Here is an 18,038-nt window from a genome sequence, read left to right as displayed (position 1 = left end):
TTACCAAGCCTAATCATCATAAGCAGTTCACTGAACTCCAGTGAATTCCAACTGGATTATCTTGAAGCATCTGTTGAATTTCAGAGGCTGTTGTCTTATTTTGGTGAAATACTATACCTACCACTTTCTCCCAGAGGTATTATTTAAAAAAGGACAGTAATAAACATTGGCTCAAAGAAACCTAAGGGAGTTTCACTGAGAGTTGGGATCCTAACTTCTTCAGGCTCCTCTAAAAATATCGACCTTTCCATATTACCTTTTTTACCCTGAGTGAAATAAGGGCTTTTTTAAAAGCATGAAGGAGGGAAAAGGGGGGGAAGAGAAGAAAAAGAAGAACTAAAATAAGGCAGTGGAAAATGGAAACACTTACTAGATTTTTCTTTTGTTTTCTACTGTATTTATGTGTTTGCTTTTTAATAGTGAGTGGACAATAATGGATACAATTAACTGAGATCAACTTGTTATACTGCGTGCTTTTACATATATTCATTCTGATATTTTTTCATGGATATGTAAACATTCATAAATAAAACAGAAAAAATGTAAGCTAGTAGCATTTGAGACAACATTTTGGTTTACACTATATGGTGAAGAGACAAGACGGGTTTATCCTGGGACCAAGGTGGCAACAACAGTACAAACAATATGTGGTAGCATCATGCCGGCACTTCTTCATTAGAAAAGAAATGATATGTATTCATAAATAACATATGTAATAGGCAAGTAATAATCATATAAATCACAAACAATTGCTAAGATATTGTGTTGTTTTATTTTAGTATATTCATAAATTAAGATGCAATCAAATCAATCTATTATTCATTAATATCAAAACAGAAAAATTATAAAGTTTACATATATTTTATCTCATACACAAATCTGCAAAATAAAGATGTATATACATCAATTTACTGTATTTTTACTAATACAAGTTAACAAAAAATGTGTGCTACATACGGAAGGTATGATACATACAATGAGTAAAGTGCAGTACCAAAACTAAGCTGGTTTGGTGGTAAAGAACTAACTTATTATCATTCAAAGCTTTATTCTACCCAAAGTGTATGATGATTGTTTTGAAATATCACTAGGGTCCTAGTAACTCCAAAGTTACCAAATTACTACATGAAATGGGTTCCTATAACCAGTTTCCATCATTGATACTTTCTGCTACATGAGTTGTTTTCTCAAGTGACCCACTTTCATTAGAACTTTCTTCTAAAAGTAGTACTAAACTTGACATAGTTGTGTGAGGATCAAGTAGTTTCACAAGGGGTATTTCCACCCTTGTTTCATGAAAGATACGATTCTGTAATGTCATGGCTAACATAGAGTCCATGCCCAGTGATGCAAGTGATGTGTTCATTGTAAGATCACTCGCATTTGTACTACTGAGATAACTCACCAGTGAGGTGAAATAATCTTCAGAATTGACTGGAGATAAAGTCTGAGGGGTTCCTTTTTCAGATAGCTCAAGCTTACTGCCCAGTTCTTCTGAAATGAGTGTATGGAACCGACTTTTGAGTGATGCAAAGCAAGAAAGAACAGAACTGTTTAGCGTTCCAAAATTTAATTTTACTACAGCTTGCTGAGGGTTATTCAGAATTAAGCTTTTTTTTAGATATTCATAAATTTCATGTACCTGCAGAATATCTATGCCTTTGGATTCCAAAATATTTTGAATGTTGTTTTGATTTAGCAATAATCCAAGATTCAAGGCGCCCCAATTAATGGATTGTCCTGAAAGTCCACAATTCCTCCTGTAGTGGCAGAAAACATCCAGGAAAGAATTAGCAGCAGCATAGTTTGCTTGTGTCGAATTTCCAAGAAATGAAGTAACGGAGGAGTAACACACAAAATAGTCAAGTTCCTGCCTTCTGGTAGCTCGGTGGAGATTTATTGCCCCTGCAACTTTGGGACTTAACACTTTCTCAAAGTGAGACAGGTTCAGAGCTTCAAGATGTCCATCATGCAAAACCACGGCACTGTGGAATACACCTTTGATTGGACTCTTTGGAAAGATTGTGTCAATTGAACTGATAGCTTTCTCAACATGTGAGCTAGAAATAACATTACACTGCAAACTGACTATTCTGTTCCCTTTACACTGATTTTGCAAAGCCTTGATTTCTTCTTGCTTCTCACTGCTTGGATTGCTCCTTGAAAGTATCGCAATACAGCCCCCTCCGTTCTGGGCTATAAATTTCACAGTTTCAAATCCAAGCCCAGTAAGTCCCCCTGCCACTATGTAAACTGCATTCTGCTTAAACATTTTCTTCTGTGCTTCATATACTGGTATGTCTGAAATCCTGTTGGTCTTCCCATCCCCCTTCAGCACAGCAAGTGGGATAGATCTGCAGGTGAAATAGGAGGTCGCTGCAGTGTTTGTACTTTCAAAGTTCTCAGTTTGCTGAAAAACAGAATATGATAGGTTTTGAAATTGTTTCATTTGCATTGATTTAATCCAGCCCTGGACAGCGCTTAGGGATCGTTTCAGAGATGCTTTCTGAAAGATACTGATAAGTTTCAATACATGAACACGGATATTTTCTTGATCACTTCCAACTAGGTATCGAAAACATTCAGACCGTTGATTACCATGTACTATCACAAGGTCTTGGAGGTGGGAAAGACGGACTAGAACTTCAGTAGACATTCCATCTACTGGAGGCAGATAAACAAGGGCTTTGCACTGATTTACACGTTGCCACTGATCAGACGTAGGTGTTGCAAGTACTGTTCTCCAGCCCAATTCCCGGGCTGTCAGAGTAAGCACGTTGCACAAAACTGACTGTGGTTCAGTAGAAATAATACCTAAAGTCCCACTGTGTTTCACCTTTGGTAATGTTTGATTTAAAATTTCCCATGCTACCATAAAGTATGACACACAAGATACATTTCTAAAGCATGGAAACTTCTTGATGTTGAAACAAACTGTCCCTGGAACTTTGACTCTTGATGATGCAACAACTGGATAACATGAAGCCACCTGATCTCCCACCTTAACTTTTTTCACTTCACTGCCTACTGCAGTTACTGTGCCACTGAAGTCCAAAGCGAAAAGCTTGTGTTTGTCTATTGTATATGAATTCCAATACAACGTATTCCCAAAGTTACAGCTTGAAACGCTAACAGGAAAATAGTCTTCTGAATGGATGCATACTTTATCAATTTGAACTTCAACACTGTGATTTTCAAGCTGAGTAATGGTATTATTGGCTATTTCCGCAGATAAATCTTTCACTTGGTAAGGATCTGTAGTGTATAAAGTGAACGTCTCTGAGTTCTGAGGAGACTTTGAAGGTTGACTGTAATCCACATCTTTAAATGGTGTGCGTCTGATTTCTGAAGTGTAAATTCTCCCTTGATTGATCCAGATTTCTGGATGATCCTGTCCTTTATATTTTACAATAACATCTGCTAAGACTGAGATGTCCAGTGTACTCAAAGAGCTGATATCAATCATCTGAAATGTGATTCCTGAAACTTCTATTACGCAGGTTCTCGTCATGCCACACAAAGCAAATCCAGGGTTAAGATGATCTACATTTCTATCTGTTGTTCTGTACGTGATTATTCTAACTGAACAACTGGATTTTTTCTCTCTTAATGCCACAATAATTTGGCGATAAGCCTCACAACATTTAGCTAAATGTGCCACCACTTTGCTTGGGAACTCGTCATTTAACTTCTGAATTCCCCACATGAACAAAACTTCCTGGTAGTCTTCAAGCTCCCTTTTCATTTGATGCTGTGCAGTCATTTCTGAACTCTTCGCTTCCAGCAATGTCTCCCAATCTTCATACATAACATATCTCGACTCATTGTGTAAGTATTTTTTGAGTTGCTGAGCTATTCCAAGTTTGTCAGCAAACACAATGACTCTGGGTGCTTCCCCTAAAATTTTTATGGTCTGAGCGGGAAAAATTTCTTTCCACTTATTTTCAAACAGCAAGTCATTGTCTCTTGGAGATGTTGGCTTCATAAAAGTGATCCCAACACGTTTCAGTTCTGCCAAAACAGAGCCACGTTTATCTGTAAAGCATCCACAGACCTCTAAGTAGTTCCTAGTCGATTTGCTTGTTTTCAAATATATCATCATTTCCTCCTCCAAAGGTCTGAAAACTACAAGGCTGCCTATGCCAGAAGGAAAGCCTGCTCTGGTTTGGAAAGTTTTTGTCGTCATGACAGCTGTCATCTGTAGAAAACAGTCTAACAGCACTGGATGGATACAATAGTCAGACATCTCTTCTCTGGTCTCTCTGTTCACCTTTATGCTGGTTATAGCTTCTTTTAGCTCTTCACAGTAAAATACATCCCTTAACTGTCTGAACATGGAACCATATTGAAATCCAACCTGAGACAGTGTTTCATAAACCTCATCTGCTGTAACTACTGATTTACACCTCTGAAAGATGTCTTGAAAGGAGATGCTGTTTTCTTCCACCGCAGCTTCAGACTTCTTTGTAATTTGTCCAGATGCATAAACTGCAACTGAGGATGACAGTATTCTGAAATCTGTCACTGATTTTTGTGATGCCAATTCTATCTTTAAAACATGGGACTTCTGGTTTAAAACACATGGTGCCAAAAAATTGATATTAATCTGACAAATACTTAAAGGCACTTTCGGCCTCGAGCTACTCATCACAGACGCCAAAGCGAGCTCTACAAAAAATGCACCTGGAACTAAAGCAACACCATTGTTCTTGTGCTCATATAAATAGGGTGCTAATGCCTGGGACACTGGGCAGTTGAATTCAGTGTTGTCGTTGTTCAAACTGTAAATCAAAGGATGATTTGAGTTTACAGCTCTTCGATTTGCTTGTTGATGGATGTCCAAATAGCCCATTAGCTTCTTACGATCAAACTGATACCTGGGAAACGCTGCTGGAATACTTTGATACCCTTCACAAAAGTGATGCCAGTCAGGATTATATCCCAGTTCAAAGAGATTCCCTGCAAGAGTAAGAAGCGTCTGATATTCTTTATCAGTTTGCAAGGAGGACAAAACTCTAGTTTGTTTGCCTAGCGTTTCCATTATATACCTCTGTAATGCTCTTTCAGGGCCTATTTCAACAAACACAACATTGTCCTTTTCTCTAGCTGAAGTCACTATGGCCTGTGTGAAAGCAACAGGATCTCGAGCATGTCGGGCCCAGAACTTGCCTGTAGTGAAATCATCTGCGGAAGCAGCCTTCCCAGTCAGTGTTGAAATCACTTCAATTTCCGGCTTCTGTTTTTCCAAATGCTGTAAATGCTCCATCATCTCCTTTACTATTGGATCCATCATGTGGCTGTGGTACGCAGTTGGGACATGTAAAACATGAAGAAATATGTCTCTCTTGCTGAACAGTTGAGCTAGTTTTTTCTGAAGGGCACTCACAGCGTCTGCATCTCCAGACAAGGTACAGGAAGAAGGGCTGTTAAAAGCTGCAATGCACACCTTCCCAGAATACGGGCCGAGGGCTTCTGATACTTCTTGAACAGGGATGTTACCAACTACCAACATTCTGCCTCCGGTAACCTTCGCCTGTAACCTACTCCTGTGATAAATTACTTTGACGGCATCTTCAAGGGACAGAAACCCTCCACAATGGGCAGCAGCAATTTCTCCAACTGAATGGCCAACAGCAGCCACTGGCTTAATTCCCCAGTGTTTCAGAAGAGAAGTTAAGGCAACCTGGAGAGTAAAAAGCAATGGCTGGGCAATTTCTGGCCTTGAGAAATCCTCACATTCACTTTCTGTTAATTCCAGGAGGCTGATGGGTACATACTGCTGAAATAACATTTCTATTTCTTTACATTTGTCTCTGAATACTGCCTCTGAACTCCATAATGTCTTGCAGATCCCTTTGAAATTTACTCCATTAGCACAAAACACAAAAACTAGTTGTGGAGTCGTCTTTGATGGAGTTATTTCTGTTTTAGCTGCTAATGCAACTTGTTGCTGTAAATGTCGAAGAGAGTTTGTAACAAATGCTTGTCTGTACTTGTAATTTACATGGCTTCTTCTACAGGCAGATGTATAGGCCAGATTTGGGAGAGTTACTGAGGTGCTTATGTTTAACTGCTCAGCTGTGTCTTCCATTGTCAAGTTGAGGGATTTGCTTGAAGCCGCAGAGAGTACAAATAATTCAATCGGTCGTTTAAAAGAGGGAAGAACCTGTGTTTGCTTGAACTGTCTGACAACAACATGGGCATTGGTTCCCCCAAATCCAAAACAGTTGACACCAGCTACTCTTCCAAATTCTCTCGACTCTTCCCATTTCTCTACAGTCGTTGGAATTGATAGATTTAATTTTTCTGTATTTATGCTACTAATATCCTCTCTGTAGTGCAAAGATGGAACAATCGTTTCATGGTGCATCATTAAAAGAACTTTAATTAATGCAGCTGCCCCAGCAGCTGATTCAGCATGGCCAACATTCCCTTTAACAGAACCAATCTTTAGAACAGGCATTTCAGGAGATCTGTTATTACCAATGATGCTACCTAGGCTCTCTGCTTCTGTAGGATCTCCAGCAGGAGTTCCTGTGCCATGTGCTTCAACATACTGCACAACTGATGGGTCAACATGAGTCAGATAAATGCTGCGTAGTAACTTTTCCTGTGCTGTCTGAGATGGTCTTGTGATTGGAGTCACGGATCTGCCATTCTGATTTACTGCACTGATGTTTATAACTCCCCATATTCTGTTGTGGTCTTCTAGTGCCTGTTTCAGAAGAAGGAATTAATGTATGAGATCATTTGGAATTTTTACAATGTAAGGAAGACCACAAAAGCAAGAGCAGACAGAACATTTTCTTTTATTGTTCAGTGTACTCTTCTCTCTTACACTAGGATAAGTGCCTAAATATTTTACCCCTGGATATTAACTTCACAGTCGAAGAGTTGCATCTAAAGCTGTGAATATGTCCTCCTATAGGAGGACATATTAGAATGGGAATTACACAGGCCTGGTTACCTGGAAATCTCATTTTTGGAAGCTCTATGAAAATAAACCTACCTTTTTTAGTGGCTTCAGTAAAAGAACACCACAGCCTTCTCCCCTTCCGTAACCATTTGCCTTTTTAGTAAAGGGCTTACTCATCCCCTCGGGAGAGATCATTTTTGCTTTACTCAGAGATACGAAGGTGCGGGGATCTATAATGCAGTTCACTCCTCCACACAGAGCCGCTTCACAATCTCCTGTAGTAAAATAAATGTCTGACTGTTTTCCACCTTCTGTGCGTCTCTACAGATTTACATTAATACACTGCAGTAATATATCGAATCGCTACCATTGCCCATTAGTGATAAAATGAAAGAATTTGCAGAGAGATTATAAAAACAGAACTGACCCAGTGAAAGTTCATAGACATATTCAAACTTTCAGGCCCTGAAACCCAACAGATGGTAAAATTCTCAGTGTTTGGAAAGGGCCTGAGTAGACAGCAGCATATTAATAGGAGCCATTGAGAGAGTAAACACCTCTTGGTCTTTTATAAAAACAAAAAACATCCACCCCTTCATGAATCATGACAGTGTGATTTGGAAGAATGGCAGACATTAACAATTTAGCAGCTCCCTGAAAAACAAAGGCCTACATCTTCTATGGGTACCAAAAATCAGTGATAGTGTTTGACAGTTGCTGCTGCCTGTCACAGCTGGTATAAAGCCCTGTAACCCATACTGGTGGAACTGAGGCTGCAAACTTTAATTTTGTTCATTTTTGGTAACGGTAAAAAACAAATGCTTTTAGCCCTTACTAGCTGTGACATTAGTCAAATTCCAGTGAGACACTGCACATATATACCTTAGTAACTTAACTACAGTATCAACCCTCATTGATTTGCTTATTTACTTTTCGTCCCAGTACCTTGTTTAACTGCTTGTGAAGCATAATGCAAAGCAAAAAGAAACGATGAGCATGCAGTATCGATGGAAAGTGATGGTCCAGTCAGATTAAAAGTGTATGAAATCCTGTTAGCAGCTATGCTTACTGCTACCCCAGTTCCATCATAATGATTTATTTCAGTTACTGCTCTGCTTGTTATGATCTCATAGTCTCGATTCATAAGACCTGTAAAAACAGCAGATGTTTCATGTTAACATGAGGGATTAAAATAGATCATCAGATCCAAACCTAGTGGTGTTCTTTGCTCTCCTAGTTTTATCCTGTGCCACCCAACATCAGCACCTAGAGTGAAATCCTGGCTGTATTGAAGTCAATGGCAAAACTCCCATTGACTTCAGTGGGGCCAGGATTTCACTCCTTATCTACATATTTGACACTTGAAATTTGTCTAAAGGTATTAAATGACATGAAGGCCTTGTCTGCAAGAGAAAGTTGCACAGGTCTAACTAAAGGTGTGATTCTAAATTGATTCAGTTAAACTGGGACAAACCCCTATTTTGATTTAACTTAAACAGATTCCTAATTAACCTAAACTAAACCAAAATGAGCCTGGGTTAAAACTAAAACAGAGTCCATGGAACCTTTTGCACTATTTTAACTGAATGGGTTTTAAAATCACACCTTTAGTGAAACCAGCACAACTTGCTTGGGTAGCCCAGGCCTTAGTGCTCGATATTGACACAGCCCTCTGCAGCTGAGCAGGGCAGTGAGGCCATATAAGAACCATCTCCATCCCATGTGGCCATGCAGGGCTTAGCTGGCTTATGAGACATTGGGTTGAGTGAGGCAAGAGGAGGAGCTGCACTCCCAATAGACTTCCTGTGAGCAGACAGGTGAGGGGAAAGGGGCCGTGTTACTGAATCTGTGGGCATGCAGCCCTGCAGTGGGAGGAGCTGGACCAGTCCAGCTGGAGCACCAGGAGCTGGAGGCACAAAGGCTGCCAGAGTCGTCAGGAGTGCAAGGGAAGCATCCACAGCGCTACCTCCATCCGGAGAGCACACTGTCCACCCCCTCCTTAGCCAGGCAGTGCTGTTTGTGATTTAGACTTAGGGTATCATTTATGTAACAATGAACAATACAATTAATTCATTAGACAATGTGAACTGTACATAACATACACCATTCAGCATTGTTCAGAGCATGGTAGCTTTAGATATTCCATCATTAGATGAATAAAGTTAGATAACTATGTAAAGTATATGAAAATGTGTACTATTTTCCAAGATGCTAAATTTATGAATTGGTTCACCACTAGCCTGCTAGCTTACCAACAAAAACCCCTGTTTTGCTGCCACTGGCATGTTCCATCGTGACTCCTGCATCCTCCAGTGCTCTGTACGTGCATTCCAGGAGTAACTTTTGTTGAGGATCCATGCGCTCAGCTTCCAGATCATTAATTCCAAACAGCTTGTTGTCAAATGTGTTAAATCTAAGACATACAAATCAGGAAATGGCATGAGATTCTTATAAGGAAGCTAGGGAAATGTGGTCTAGGTGAAATTACTATAAGGTGGGTGAATAACTGGTTGAAAGAGTGTAATCCAAGAGTAGTTAGCAATGGTTTGCTATCAAACTGGGACAACATATCTAGTGGGGTCCCATGTAGGTCAGTGCTGGGTCCGGTACTATTCAATATTTTCATTAATGATTTGCATAATGAAGTGGCAAGTATGCTTATGAAATTTGTGGATGACACCAAGCTGGGAGGAGCTGTAAGCACTCTGAAGGACAGGATTAGAATTCAAAACACCTTGATAAATTATAGGATGGGTCTGAAATGAACAAGATTAAATTCAGTAAAGGCAAGTGCAAAGTCCTGCACTTAGGAAAAAAAAACAAATGTACAACTACAAAATGGGGAATAACTGACTAGATGGTAGTACTGCTGAAAAGCATCTGGGAATTATCGTGGATCACAAATTTAATATGAGTCAACAATGTGAAGCAGTTGTGAAAAAAGCGAATATCATTTTACGGTGTATTAACATGAGTATGCATCACACATGAAGTAATTGCCCTGCTTTACTTGCCAACTTTCTAACTCTAAACATAGTTAAACTCTGGAATAGGGTTCCAATGGAGGTTGTGAAACCCCCATTACCGAGGTTATTAAGAACAGGTTAGACAAATACCTATCATGAATGATATAGGTTTACTCGGTCCTGCCTCAGTGCCGGGGACGGGACTTGATGATTTCTCAAGGTCCCTTCCAGCCTTACATTTTTATGATTCTATGATATTTGCAGCATGCACTATGAGAGAGTTTATTGTGTTGCATAGTCAATTGTGATTAAATGACAAGCCAAACCTCTGTATCCCTCCAGGAAAATTTCACATCAGAAACTAGCATGCCAGTTAAGCTACAAATGTACAAAGTACAAATGTGACCATAATGTAATTAAATGTAATATCCTTGTAGCAGGGAAAATTACAAAGGAAGCTAGTTAAAGAGAAATTAAAAGAAACGGTCATAAGAATAGGTTTCAGAGTAGCAGCTGTGTTAGTCTGTATCCACAAAAAGAAAAGGAGTACTTGTGGCACCTTAGAGACGAACAAATTTATTTGAGCATAAGCTTTCGTGAGCTACTGCGCACTTCATTGGATGATGTGAGCTGTAGCTCATGAAAGCTTATGCTCAAATAAATTTGTTCGTCTCTAAGGTGCCACAAGTACTCCTTTTCTTTTTGTCATAAGAATGAAACGCCTGCAAACACCATAATAAAGGTTCACACTAAATGTATATCCAAAATTTTAGAAAAGTAAGAGGACCAAAAAAATGCCACCATGACAAAAAGAGGTGGTTAGAAGAAAAATGATATCTTTTAAAAAGGGGAAGTCAAATCTTACTGAGGAAAACAGAAAGGAGCATAAACTCTGGCAAGTCAAGTAAAAGTATAATGAGGGAGGCCAAAAAAGAATTTGAAGAGCAACTAGCAAAAGACACAAAAACTAACAGCAAAAAAATTTTTAAGTACATCAGAAGCAGGAAGCCTCCAAAACAATCAGTGGGGCCACAGGATGATTGAGGTGCTAACGGAGCATTAAAGTAAGACTAGACCATTGTGGAGAAGTTAAATGAATTCTTTGCATTGGTCTTCACGGCAGAGGATTTGAGGGAGATTCCCACACCTGAGTCATTCTTTTTAAGTGACAAATCTGAGGAATTGTACCAGATTGAGGTGTCAGAAGAGGAGGGTTTGGAACAAACTGATAAATTAGAAAGTAATACATCACCAGGACCAGATGGTATTCACCCAGGAGTTCTGAAAGAACCCAGATATGAAATTGCAGAACTACTAACTGTGGTATGTAACCTATCACTTAAACAAGCTTCTGTACCAGATGACTGGAGGACAGGAAACAGAATGCTGATTTTTAAAAAAAGGCTCTAGAAGTGATCCTGGAAATGAAAGGCCAGTAAGCTTAACTTCAGTATCAGGCAAATTGGTTGAAACTATAGAAAAGGACAAAATCATGAGACACATAGATGAACAAGGTATGTTGGGAAAGATTGAGCATGGCTTTTGTAAAGGGAAATCATGCCTCATCAATTTATTATAATTCTTTGAGGGAGTTTAGTAGGAAGTGGACAAGGATGAGCCAGAAACCCTTTGACAAGATGTCACACCAAAGGCTCTTAAGCAAAGTAAGCAGTCATGAGATAAGAAGGAAGGTCCTCTCATGTATCAGTAATTTGTTAAACGATTGGAAACAAAGAGTAAGACTAACGGGTCAGTTTTCACAGTGGAGAGAGGTTAATAGCAGGGATTCCGAGGATATGTACTAGGAACCGTGCTGTTCAATATATTCATAAATGAGCTGTAAAAGGGGATAAATAGTGAGGTGGCAAAGTTTGCAGACAATACAAAATTACTCAAGATACTTGAGTACAAAGCTGTCTGAAGAATTACAAAGGGGTCTCACAAAACTGGGCGACTGGGCAACAAAATGGCAGGTGAAATTCAATGTTGACTAGTGCAAAGTAATGCACATTAGAACACCGAATCCCAACTATACATACAAAAAGGTGGAATCTAAAGTAGCTGTTACCACTCAAGAAAGATCTTAGAGGTATCATGAATAGTTCTCTGAAAACATCCACTCAATGTGCAGCAGCAGTAAAAAAACCTAACAGAATGTTAGGATCCATTAGGAAAGGGAAAAATATTGACAAGAAATATCGTAATGCCACTATATAAACCCATGGTATGCCCACAACTTGAATACTGTGTGCAGTTCTGGTCGACCCATCTCAAAAAAATATATATTAGAACTGGAAAAGTACTGAGGGGGCAACAAAAATGATTAGGGGCATGGACCAGCTTCTATATGAGGAGAGACTAAAAAGACTAGGAATGTTAGGGTGACCAGATGACAAGAACAAAATATCGGGACACATGGGGGGGCAGCCACAGGCTCACCCACCCCACCCCCAGGGCCAGCTCTAGGATTTTTGCCGCCCCAAGCAAAAAAAAAAGCTGGAGTGCCACTGAAGCAAAATATCAGGACAAATGGCGTCCCGACCATACATTGGTCGGGACATGGGACAAACAACTAAATATCAGGACAGTCCCGAACATCTGGTCACTCTAGGGAATGTTCGTCTTAGAAAAGGGATGACTAAGGAGGAATATGATAGTGATCTATAAAATCTTGAATTGTGTGGAGAAAGTGAATAAGGAAGCATTGTTTACTCATTCACATAACACAAGAACCAGGGATAACCCAATGAAATGAATAGGCAGAAGGTTTAAAAGAAACATAAGGAAGTACTTCTTCACACAATGCACAGTTAACTTATGGAACTCATTGCCCGGGGCGTAGTTGAAGGTGAAGATTATAACTGGGTTGAAAAAAGAATTAAATAAGTTCATGGTCCATCAAAGGCTATTAGTGAAGATTGTCTTGGTGTTCCTAGTCCTCCGACTCCTAGAAGCTGGGACAGGACGACAGGGGATGGATCACTCAAATTTGCCCTGTTCTGTTCATTCCCTCTGAAGCATCTGGCACCAGTCACTGTCAGAAGACAGGATACTGGGCTAGATGAATCATTGGTCTGACCCAGCCTGGCTGTTCTTATGTTGTTCTTCTATCTATGTTAAGCACTATCTCCAAAAATATTTATCTTTACAACAGTATATTTACCAAATAGCCAGAGGGATTCACTAAAAAACCAACTATATAAAGAATTGAAATAAATAATGGAAGAAAAAAATATTAAGAGAAAAATATTTTTTAAAATGTTATACCACTAACCTAGAGAAATAAGATTATTATTCACATTTATAAATAATAATAATATATAACTATATAAAAATTAGCTATCAATATAGCACTGTCAGGTTTCACAATAAAAGTGGTTCGAAAAGTTCCAGTGAAACTTTTTTTTAGTCAGAAATCGCTGATTTGTGAAAATCAAAATGATCTGCAGAGACAGTTTGGTACCAATGAAGTTCCAATGGAACCCGGGCAGAGGATTCCTAGGGTGTCCCATAGAGTCAAGCTCCACTGCCCTGTTTTTTTAGAAAAAACATGAATGGAAACAGTTTGATTTTTCCAAAACAGAAAATTTCAGAATTTCAGACTTTTTGAAATGTCAGCATTTCCTGTGGAATGGAAATTCTGAGTTTCAACCAGCTCATCTTATGAACAAGGGGCCAGATTCTCAGATGGTGTACATTTTGGTAGCTCTTTTCAAGCCAATGCTAATCACTTCACTGGGAACAGGATTACATTTTAACATCTAATGTAAGAAATTTGACTAATGGTTTAGGAGCATGGAAACAGGCTTACCCATCAAGAAGTGCAGCTCGCGTCGTGCATATTTTTCCTGGTTTGTTATCATCTGGATCATACCATTCTCTGGTATTGAATCTTTCTGGGGTTATTTCTACGGTACAGTTTCTGCCCTCCACCAGTACTTTCCAGAAATTTTCAATTCCTTCTCCTGTTGCATCAATATATTTTAAAACTAGATTAAATGTTTTTCCCCCTCAACAGCACATACCAACATAGAAACCCTCCTAGATCTACCTTGTAAAAGTAAAATTTTATATCGTCTTTTTTTTAAAAATGACTGGAGATAAGGAAATGTAAATTCCGCAGTGACAAGGAATTTAAAGTTCTGCAAATAAACGGTGTTTCTGTTACTTCTTGCATGCCAAGTATTTACAAAATAACAAAACAAAAAAGCAAACCCCACAAAATCCTGTTGTCTCCATTTTGAGAAGCGTTGGGATTTTTTCATAGCTATTAATGACCTAGCTATTTTCCTAGCTATTAATGGCATCAGAGACATTCACGTCTGCAATGAAGCATATACAATATATACCGATCACAATTCAATATTTATCAGTGTGCACAAACTACCTGCTTTCCTGCATCATGGTATGTGTAATCCTGTCCACTGTTGTGTTGACATAAGTTAACTTCACTGAAGTCAATGGCATTTACACAGATGTAAAACTGTTGTGATGTGGCCTGTTACTGTTCGTTGTAATGTACAGTCTTTGTTCTTTTCAAAGGCAAATTTCACGTTCATACACTAGGTTACACTGTCTGGTTTGTTTCTAGAAATATAGGTCCTTGGTGTTTTATTGGGGGTAGAGGTCAAGTTTTATCTTCCCAGAAATAGAGCTGCAGTTGCACAGAGATGATCTGTAAAGGGTTTAGTTGTCTTTTCACTGACTGCACGGTGCTTTCCATCTCTTGAGGGCTAATAAAACGATAGGCTGCACAGGTAGTGACTCCTCTAGTGACACTTCCCACTGTAAGCCTCTATTGTCAGTTATTTATAACTTTGCCCATGTTTTGTCGCTTAGGCTGCTGGTGTACTAAGACCACAACCTATCATCCTGATCAATATTTCTCACTGTTTCCTTTTACTCCCCCGTCTGTCTGTATCCATCTGTTGTTTCTTGTCTTATACTTAGATTGTAGCCTCCTTGGGGCAGGGACTGCCTTGTTATTCTGTGTTTGTACAGTGCCTAGCACAATGGGATCCTGGTCCATGACTGGGCTCCTAGGCGCTACAATAATACAAATAACAATCATGTAAAATCTTATAATCATTTAATTGAGAAGCTCTTGAACCTCAATGCTTTGGAGAAAGGACTTGAAATTAGACACCATGGTCACTCTGGAGACAGGTATGTGCCTTTTCCCATCCCCGTGAAAATTTGCCCCAAACTTGGCCAAAGTATAACCTTCTGAAAAATCTCAGTTTGCACATGCTCAGTAGGGGTTTGTTAGAATTTGGCAACTAAATTCTCTGAAGATTCCATTTACACATGAGCATGTTCCACCTCCTGCATATGCCAGGGGTGGCCAAATGTACTGACCCTCCGAGCCACATACAACAATCTTCAGAAGTTCAAGAGCCAGGTGTGCCTGCCAGGGCTCGGGGCTTCTGCCCTGCAGGAGTCACCTGCCAGGGCTCGGGGCCGCAGCCCCATTCCTGCTGAAGCCCTGAGCCTGGCAGGAGCACCCCACGGGGTTGAAGTCTCAAGGCCCCCCTCCCCTCTGGACAGAAGCCCCTATCCCACCACCCTGTTGCAAGGCAGAGGTCTCGAGTGCCTCCCCCACCCCAGTCTGCTAGGTGAAGAATGTGGGGGGGCTCCGCGAGCCGTACTTTAACTATAAAAGAGCTGCATGTGGCTCGCGAGCCATAGTTTGGCCACCCTGGCATATGCGCTATCCCTGCCAAGTGACTGAGCATGCTCCAATCCTGGGATGCAAGAATGAGCAGAACTTCCCCTGCAATTGCTGCTTCTGGCTGCTGCAGACCTGTAAAGAGATTGTCTTTCTTCTGTGCTCAATGCTCCCACTTCTGGTGGCCAGGCAGCAAGGAGAAAGAGAAAACAGCCTGACTTGAATGCAGAGGAATGGGAAGTGGGGTGGAAGAGATGGAGGGCAGGGAAGGAAGGCAGTTAAGAGCTAGGAGTGGGGGGACAGGGGCAGGAGCAGTGGCAGGGGGTCAGAAGATGAGGGAGAAAAGAACAAAGGGGGGGTGCAGGAGCCAGGGATGAGAGTATAGAAGTGAGAGGAAAGAAGCGGAAGAATCTGTATGGGGCGGGGGATGGACATGCAGGAGCCAAGGGATAGCAGAGGGGGAGGAGACAGGTGCACAAACTGGGAGTGGGGGATGGGAATGGGACGGGAAGAGGGGCAGAAGGATCCATAACCACTAGAGAACATTTCCCTAAAGAAACTGGATTTGAACCTATTACTCCTGAGTCTCAACATTACTTTGCTGTATCACAAATAGCTGTGAAACCCACTGGCAAAGTGTGTATGTCTCATTCTCCTGTAGTGACAAATCCACCTAGATTAAGATACCAGCCTTCTAGTGCTCTCAAGTACTCCATAAATCTAGTATAGTTTATAAAGTTCTGCCATACCTCAAGTTGCCAGAACAGTTTGTGTATGAGAGAAAGAATAATGTCAAACCCTGATAATATGTAATAAAACAACCACGTTATCTGAAAGCTGACACATACTTCTTGGTTGCTGCATGACCTTGTCCAGTAATCCCCACAGATCTCAGATTTTCAGGAGTATTTCTGTTCCTCTAATAGCTACAGAATAACACCACCACATTCTTTTCAGTTAGCAGCTTACAGGAAAATGCAGACTCAGGATAAAGCATGGATCTCAGTGGGTTGAACCTGCTTACCCCGGGTCTCAATATGGCCTGTAGCCTACAAATGACCCCACTTTTTAGTCCAGGTGAACAGTTCTTTGCAGTGTTTTAACTGTGTTGGTCCCAGGATATCAGAGAGATAAGGTGGGTGAGATATATTTTATTGGACCAACTTCCAGTGGTGAAAGAGCCAAGCTTTCAAGCTACACAGAGCTCTGAACTGAACTCTTGACAGTCATGTTAAAAAACTCATGAGTTTTACAAGGTGTTCTTAAATAACATTTTGGGTTAGGTTTGCTCTAAATATCAAAGCAATGAAAATCTGCCTCATGTTTACCGGTGCGAAGAAACAATTAGTAGAGATTGGGTCCCATCCTGCTGTGATGGAGGTAGAAGCCAGGAGAACAGAGAGGAATGTGTACTCACAGAGGTTAATGCTTTGGGCCTAATCAAAGCCAATATAGTCAATGGGAGAATTCCTGGTAACTTCAATGGGCTTAGGATCAAGCCTTTTATTTGTCATAAACAGGAAGTAACACAGTCAGTCACACTACTTCCTGGAGCAGTGAGACTTACAGTATTAACTTCTAAATGTCTTCTCTGAACTTAAAACATCAGGGAGTGTTCCAAATCTAAACCCAGATCCTCATTTTGTAGTTTGAACCTACTAATAATGCCATCCCTTCCATATATTACTACATATTGCACAGTAGTGCAAACTTACTGTAGATATCTTATCACATAGTAAAACAAAGAGGGGATTGAATGATAGCACTCTTCAATACTCTATCAGTATTGTGATTTGTATTTATTCAAAACTTACCTCCGGGAAAATTGCATCCTATTCCCACAATGGCAATTTCATCTCCAGTCGCTGTCATTTTTTCAAATCTATTCTTAAACTGCAAAATATACTTTTAGATGTCACATGATTCAAATGAAAGTATATTTCTCTCATTAAATAAATATTCTTGCAGAAGCTGAACTTGCCATAATCACACACATCCAGCCAAAGCTTGATTAATCTCGAGCATTCTGTGTGGGCTGTGTGGGATTCATACCCCCAAATGGTGACCAGATTGCTACTATCCCCGTCTGTCTGATAGTAGACTTTTTTGCAACTGAATTACACCAGTGTAGAGCCAGAGAAACCTCACTGTCTACAGTGGAATTATTTCAAATTGACACTGGTGTAACTGAGATCAGACTCTGCTGTTTTAGGTCCCTGTAGGTTGTTTATAGTTAGTTTCCGATGTTTCCTTTTTTCTTATGTTTAAAAGTTTAAAAATTAACTTAATACACTCACTCATGCTGAGTAGCCCCACAAATAGTCACATTGCTACTGTTGTGTAAGGTGCTACCCTTGAGGAAGGGGGTCAGAATGTGGCCCTCCAGAAGTAAAAATCTGTCTTTATTTGTGTCTTAAATATTGTTTTCTTCATATTCTTTCAATAATTGCCCCCTTATGAAGCCTGGGCATGCTCTCTCAGGAAACAG

General features: G+C 40.1%; 1 protein-coding gene across 2 annotated transcripts in view; it reads right to left on the bottom strand.

Annotated features, from left to right (window-relative positions):
* Positions 1–902: 902 nt before the first annotated feature.
* Positions 903–18,038, bottom strand: part of LOC140907724 (phthioceranic/hydroxyphthioceranic acid synthase-like) — a 31,198-nt gene continuing 14,062 nt past the window's right edge. For both annotated transcript variants that reach the window (XM_073334336.1, XM_073334338.1), the window contains 6 exons: positions 17,365–17,443; positions 13,694–13,847; positions 9,169–9,329; positions 7,862–8,065; positions 7,010–7,191; positions 903–6,715 (listed from right to left, as the gene is read on the bottom strand). In XM_073334336.1, coding sequence (XP_073190437.1) covers positions 1,139–6,715; positions 7,010–7,191; positions 7,862–8,065; positions 9,169–9,329; positions 13,694–13,847; positions 17,365–17,422 — 6,336 coding nt within the window. In that variant the 5' untranslated portion in view covers positions 17,423–17,443 and the 3' untranslated portion in view covers positions 903–1,138. The remainder of the gene's footprint in view (positions 6,716–7,009; positions 7,192–7,861; positions 8,066–9,168; positions 9,330–13,693; positions 13,848–17,364; positions 17,444–18,038) is intronic.

The sequence above is a fragment of the Lepidochelys kempii genome, chromosome 2 (assembly GCF_965140265.1).
Source record: "Lepidochelys kempii isolate rLepKem1 chromosome 2, rLepKem1.hap2, whole genome shotgun sequence".
Lineage (NCBI taxonomy): Eukaryota > Metazoa > Chordata > Testudines > Cheloniidae > Lepidochelys > Lepidochelys kempii.
This window is presented reverse-complemented; position numbering and strand designations above follow the sequence as displayed.